Source organism: Gekko japonicus, unplaced genomic scaffold (assembly GCF_001447785.1).
Source record: "Gekko japonicus isolate JY-2015 unplaced genomic scaffold, Gekko_japonicus_V1.1 scaffold4352, whole genome shotgun sequence".
NCBI lineage: Eukaryota > Metazoa > Chordata > Lepidosauria > Squamata > Gekkonidae > Gekko > Gekko japonicus.
The window spans coordinates 71,218-77,978 of record NW_015169919.1 but is presented as its reverse complement, the minus strand read 5'-3'; the positions used below and the strand labels follow the sequence as shown (position 1 = coordinate 77,978).

The following is a 6,761-nucleotide window of genomic DNA, read 5'->3' as shown; positions in this document are numbered from 1 at the left end:
CCCTCTGGGGGCAGCCTCGCGCCATCCCGGTCTGCTGGCGAATTCCTCTAAGACACTGTCGGAAATGGACGCTCAGCTTAGATCAGTGATGGCGAACCTTTTAGAGACCAAGTGCCCAAACTGCGACCCAAAACCCACTTATTTATCGCAAAGTGCCAACATGGCAATTTAACCTGAATACTGAGGTTTTACTTTAGAAAAAACCACTCATACATTGTGCGGGGTTGCGACCGGATCGTGCCTGTGGACATCTACGTTCCAGGTAAAGGGGTTTTTTTTAAAAAAGCCAAGATGTTGTGTAGGCTCTTGGCCAACTTTGAACTCTAACTCAGACAGTACAACCCGGGGGGGCCATACTGGATCTCCTTTCCGAAGCGATGGGCTCAGGGATCGTGGCCCGGCAACCTCCCAGCCTGGCCTCGCCCTCTCTCTGTGTATCCTCTTCTCACAGGTTGCCCGCCTACGGCTGAAGCTCTTCTCTACGGGATCCTGCAGTTGCAGAGGAAGATCAAGCGGGAAAAGAGGCTCCAGATCTGGTACCGCAGATAGTTTTGCGCATCTCCTAAGCTGTCGGACTGTAAGCGGACACCCTGGATGCACTTAAGCTGTTTTTTGCGTGTTTCTCTAATAAAGTGGCTTATATATGTATGTATACGCACAGAGATAGATTGGACGCTCCACCTTTTCTGCCCTTTTTCTCACGGTGCTTTGAGAAAAAGGGACATGGGATTGTATTCCAAGAGCTGTCCTTAAGCTGGGAGGCTGTGAAGCTCCACAACTAGTGTTCCCTCTAAGCTGAGTTAGTGTCAGCTAGCTCAGTTTTTTAAGCCTCGAGCTCACAGTTTTTTGTCTTAGCTCAGGAAGGATAGCTCCAGAGCAAACTAATTTATGCAGTAGCCAAATTGCTCGCTCACAACTTGAATGCCCATAGCTCACAAAATAGCATTTTTGCTCACAAGACTCCACAGCTTAGAGGGAGCATTGAACCACAGTCCCCCCCCAATTGGAGGGGCCCAAACACCTCCTTCTTTCCCCTCCCCCAGGTCACATCTGTCCTAGATTTCACAAGGTACTGGACAAATGGCTTCATGCTTACCTCCGCAGAGCTAGAAGCTGATTTTAAAAAAGAAACGAAAATGAGGTTGTCAAGATAAAGTGTATTCAGTGTTGGATTTTGCAGCCACCCTCATGAAACCTGGTGAGGATCCCCCAAAGGGTGGGTTAACTTGTGCCCCAGAACTTGCCAGTAACTCAGTTGCGGTGCTAGTCCAGTTAGTAGATGGATGGCGTCGGGCGGGGGGGGGAGGTGACTGAAATTAATCCACTCGCTTTGACGAGGCTGAGTAGACCGTGGTCAGTGCCTCCTCTTGAACATCTGTTTCTCCAGATGCTGATGGGGGGACTTTTCCCCATTTCTTCTGTCCAGTCTTTGCTAAGGGGCACTTTCTGCGGAATCGGGTTACTGGGATGGACTGTGGGTCGATATTATTTGACGAGGGTCGGGGTGATCATCTTGGGGAAGGAGTAGTATCTGCAGTCACCTGGGGGGGTCAAATCCATGACGGTGGTGTGGATGTTCTTCTCCTTGAAGCCGGCCTCCACCAGGTGCGCCACTTGTGTTTCCTAAGAGAGAGGGAGAGACGGTGTCTTTAAGGCCAAAATTGGAAGTGCTCGGGAAGCAAGGCAAGGGATGCGTCAAAGAGCTTCTCCATGCAAGTGGCTCGTATAGTGCGGGAGGGATCCCCAGTATTTTTGAGCCTGTGGGCACCTGTGGGATTCTGACACACCAGTGGTGGGTGCAGCCACAAAACGGGTGCCGCAGCAGGAGAGACCAGCTGCAGAATGCTTGCTGCAGCTCAGCTTCAGTCATACAGTGACGAGACCCTTGTGCTGCGGTGGCACCTGCTGCCAAAGCAACGTCTTAAAAAAATCTGCACCCCCAGTCAATCAGAAGCCTTTCTGGGCAAAAGCCCCACCCACTTTCTAAAAGGTCTCGGCAGGCACCAGAAAGGGTGTTGAGGGCACCATGTTGGGGACCCATGATCAGTGCTTCCCACGGCTTCCTCCGGAAGCAAAAAAAAGAAAAAGCCTTTTGAACAGGTTACAGTTTTTAACTCGAGAAATTGGCAGGCCCCCCACAACAGATGATACGAGGCCACTGCTGTCGATTTACCGTAATCCCAACTAGTACTATCTGCTGCAACCCCCAAAACAAGAGCTAGAAGGAAGCCCAGGGCCAGCGACTTCTATCTCCTTAATAGCATGGATATAAAAAGGTTTCCCTTCCTTGAAAGCCAGTCGAATCTGACTCTGGGGGTGGTGCTCATCTCCGTTTCCAAGCCAAAGAGCCAGCGCTGTCCGAAGATGTTTCCGTGGTCATGTGGCCGGCATGACTAAACGCCAAGGTGCACGGAACGCTGTTACTTTCCCACCGCAGTGGTACCTATTTATCTACTTGCAATGTCTTGCTTTCGAACTGCTAGGCTGGCAGGAGCTGGGGCCACAGACGGCACGTGGCACTAGGATCTCAAACTGTCAAACTACCGAGCTTCCAGTCTGCAGCTTCAGCCTCTTAACCTCTGAGCCACTACAGCCTTTTGATTAAAATAAACTGGGATTTAATTTTCTGAATAGTTCGTTTTTTTGTTCTCAGAGAATTAAAAGATTTAACAAGGCCCAAGAAAGTAATTACTAGGTAGGCCTGGCTCATACCTAATCCCACCCCCACCCACCCCCCGAGTTCACACATTCGACAGTGAGCTAGGGCCATTCCACATATTTGTCAAAATCATGAGGGTAAAGTCCTCCTTGTAGTATACACATTCAGAATATAAAGGCGGGGGGGAGAGACATACAGACATTTTAAACCCAACTCAGATCTCCTTGAATATAGGAAATTTGCCAGTTATCTGTATGATAAAAGTGTCATAAAACCAATGCGACTCTCGTGGAAATAATCCTGAGATCTGGTAAGGATGCAGAGTTTGCTCTTGGAGGACCTCCTCTAGCCTCCCGCTTATTTGTTTTATTTAAAAAACATTTTTATGCTGCTCTTCCACCCTGTCAGGGCCCCCAAGCAGGCAAACATAATTTTTTTTTAAACATTTGAACAGTTAGAAACATTCAAAAAAGTAAAACAATTCAGTAAAGACACATAAACGATATGAGAATCAGGGAGGAGTTATTGCAATAGCAGTGATTGGGGGCATGCCAAATGAAACAAAACTGTCTGTGGAGACAGACGAATTTCCCTCAGGAGGGGGTCCCAAAGCTTCGGTGCCATGCCTGTGAAGGTCCTTTCTGAGGTAGCCGCCTTTATAACTTCAGACGCTTGGGACTGTTTTAGAACAGTTTCCTCCATCAAAGGCCTGACTACAAAACCGGTCGAAGGCCATATCATGGAGATAACGACAGGACTAGGCTAAACCTCTCTGTCCCCGGTTCCTTTGTACACACACACACCCCGGCCTCTCTTCCCCTTCTTCTGACCATAGGCCCCTTGGTGCATGGCGGCCCATGAGCTCAGCACCTTCTGAGTGCCAGACAGTCTCCCCCTCACCTGAAACATCTTCTCAATGTCGGAATACTTGTCCTTGAGCAGTTCCCCCCAAGAGGTCAGGTTGCAGTAAGTGAGAACGCCACCGGGTTTGAGCAGGCGATACGCGTGACACTGTGGGGAAATGCAACAGGTGAGGCTGGGGTGGGGGGACGATAAATAGGGGTCATTTCCTGTAGGAGCGCACAGGAGTGGAGCTCCGGCAGTAGGGAGCCCAGGGGGCGGGCGCATGCAACAAGCCCCGCCCCCTGCTCCCAGCAGGCCTCAGTCGGGCCACGAGGAGCAAGAAGCAGCCAGGTAAGTTGCAGAGCCCCCCACCCCACCCCTGGCCTGCCTTCAAGTACAAGCTCTCCCTCCTCTGTGAGGGCAGATCTGCACGTCCTCCCCCCCCCCAATAGCTATCCCCGGTCCAAAACAGTCCAGTGGCACCTTTAAGGCCAAGTTTTATTCAGGTACAAGCTCTCCCTCCTCTGTGAGGGCAGATCTGCACGTCCTCCCCCCCCCCAATAGCTAGCAGTCCAAAACAGTCCAGTGGAGCTTGAGTTGAGGTGGGCGTTGCCTTCTGACACACTTCCGGTGATGTCAGGGGGTGTGGCATATGCAAATAAGTTATGCTAATGAGCGCCTGCACCTCTTTTTCTACGAAATGACCCCTGAAAGGATACAGTTCTGTGGGGCTTCCCTCCCACCCTCCAGGCTGTTGCGAGGATTTCCTCTCCCCTGTGAGGTGTGCATCTTGTTGCCGCTTGCTTTGTCACCACCAAGATGATGAGGAAAGCCCAAGAAAATAGCTGCCAAGTATGTCTGAACGCCAGCCGGGGTGGGGTTTCACAAATTTTGACCTGGTTAGGTAGCCAGCCACTGTTTTCCCCGAGCCACCACGATCGGGCTTTCTCACTTCCTCCTCCACGGAAGCCAAGTGAGCATGCCTTTTTCATACCTGCTGTCTGGGAGGAGGTTTTACCCGAGGCGGAGCAGGGTGTGCACAGTTCAGCCCACGACTGACGCTCTGACCTCCACCCAGGGAGCTACACCGTGGTAGTTTTGGATCCAGTTGTGGGGCAGGCAAGCCACTGTTTTCCCCGAGCCACCACGATCTGGCTTTCTCACTTCCTCCTCCACAGAAGCCAAGTGAGCATGCCTTTTTCACGCCTGCTGTCTGGGAGGAGGTTTCACCCAAGACGAAGCAGGGTGTGCGCAGTTCAGCCCACGACTGACGCTTTGACCTCCACCAAGGGAGCTACACCGTGGTACTTTTGGATCCGGTCGTGGGGCCGGCGGCTCTTGTTAAACAGTTCCGCAACAATGTGCCAGGATTTCCCTGCTAGTCGCCAGGACTGAGTTTTTGGTTACCTCCGGACACACACACACACACGACTTTTATTTCAGGATATTAAATGCGGTCGTATTTGTCATGGGAATGGTTCTACACATGTACACGCATGTGTGTGACCGACCCACCCTCGGTCCGTTTCGCCAAGGTGATGCCCAGTACCGAAGGCAGAATGAATGAGTGAAACCTTTCAGGGCTAGTAAGAAAACCATTAAGTCAAGGTAAAGGTTCCCTTGCTCGAAAGCCAGTCGAATCCGACTCTAGGTTTGCGGTGCTCATCTGAACTCGGGGCTCGCTACGCGCGAAGCAAGGGTGTTACTACTGAGCACAGTTGTGTTGGGAGAATGTGTTTACACGTCTCTGTGTGTGAGCAAGCCACCACTCCCCTTGTTTGTATGGGCCAGGCGATGCCTCCCCACCGAAGGCAGAATGAATGAGTGAAACCTTTTAAGACTCGTTAAAGACCACTACAAAATTGTTTTAAAGAAAAACAAAACTTAACTTTATTAAACCTGTCAAGTAGCAGCGCACTCCGGGCAAGACGCCAGCTAGGCACTTTGCCAGAATTTTAAACAATACAAGTCTTAGTTCCTAAGGAGATAGTAAGCAAGCAAATAAACTAACAAAGATTTCTCCTACAAAGCTTGCGCACAGGAGCTCCTGGACTGACCGGTGACCTTCAGGAGAGAGGGGGGAGTTCCTAAGGAGATAGTAAGCAAGCAAATAAACTAACAAAGATTTCTCCTACAAAGCTTGCACACAAAGCTTGGACTAACCAGTGACCTTCAGGAGAGAGGAAAAAGAGTCTCACTGAATCCCAAAAGTCAGTGCCGAACTGCCCAAAAGGACTCCAGTTTATACAGAATTAATCAAAGATTTTTGCACGGGCTGTCACAAATGTTAGTGACCGAAGTGCTTTTGAAAATCATGGGACCATCTCACAAGGAGATGTCCTTATGTTCCAGGATTTATAGTTTATTTACGAAATAACACAAAATAGCACTTCTAATTCTAAATGACAACCGTGAAGCCTAAGGGGGGGTGTAAAAAACGATGGGAAAAGAATGTGGGACAGGCATTGCATTTTGGGAGTCTTGCCCTGTGTGCTGAAAGCTCAGGCATTGCATTTTGGGAGTCTTGCCCTGTGTGCTAAAAGTGGCTTGCTTAACTAAAAGGACAGAAGCAGCTATATGATTTCGGTATATAAAGGGCTCAGTTCTCTGATCCAAACCTTTTACTATTAAAATTATCTTACAACAGTATTCTCCTGTCGGAGCACTGCATGCTCCAGAGGGGGAAGAAGAGAAAGTTCTCTACCGAGGTCTGTGAGCCAAAGCTCATGCAAATTAGGGAGACTGTTCAGCTTTTTAAAAAGCAGCGTCAACAAAGACCACTTATTTTGAGTGAAGCAGGACCCCTGGGAATCTCGCTCAGCCACCACTCTGGACTCAGAAATCTCCAGGTCTTGCGCATCCGTTAGAAAAGTCGCTTTCTGGCCTCAGTGGCAAAAAAGCTACACTTTGTATTGCTTTATGAGGACACTCACTGGAGAAGACCCTGATGCTGGGAAAGATTGAAGGTCAAAGAAGACGGGGACGGCAAAGGATGGGATGGTTAGACCGTGTTATCGATGCAACGAACAAAGTTGAGCAAACTTCAGAGGACGGCGGAAGACAGGAGGGCCTGGCGTGATCTGGTCCATGGGGTTGCGAAGAGTCGGACTCGACTGTGCGACTGAACAACAACATGAGGACAGTCCAGGCACCAGTTCTCCAAGGCGGACCAGTTTTATTATCCCATCCTGTAGGAGAGCCAGTGGGATAGAGTGGCAGGCTAGGGCCCTGGGCGGCGTGGGGTCCAATCCCCCCTTCT

At 50.1% G+C, this 6,761-nt stretch overlaps 2 protein-coding genes across 2 annotated transcripts in view; one reads left to right on the top strand and one right to left on the bottom strand.

Annotated features, from left to right (window-relative positions):
- NDUFS7 (NADH:ubiquinone oxidoreductase core subunit S7) overlaps positions 1–779 on the top strand; it is a 14,303-nt gene extending 13,524 nt beyond the window's left edge. Inside the window, exons 7-8 of the mRNA XM_015417518.1 lie at positions 198–262; positions 452–779. Of these exons, the coding sequence (XP_015273004.1) occupies positions 198–262; positions 452–549 (163 nt within the window). The 3' untranslated portion in view covers positions 550–779. The remainder of the gene's footprint in view (positions 1–197; positions 263–451) is intronic.
- Positions 780–952: 173 nt separating this feature from the next.
- Positions 953–6,761, bottom strand: part of GAMT (guanidinoacetate N-methyltransferase) — a 17,914-nt gene continuing 12,105 nt past the window's right edge. The window contains exons 5-6 of the mRNA XM_015417523.1: positions 3,560–3,670; positions 953–1,623 (exon numbers count right to left, since the gene is read on the bottom strand). Coding sequence (XP_015273009.1) covers positions 1,486–1,623; positions 3,560–3,670 — 249 coding nt within the window. The 3' untranslated portion in view covers positions 953–1,485. The remainder of the gene's footprint in view (positions 1,624–3,559; positions 3,671–6,761) is intronic.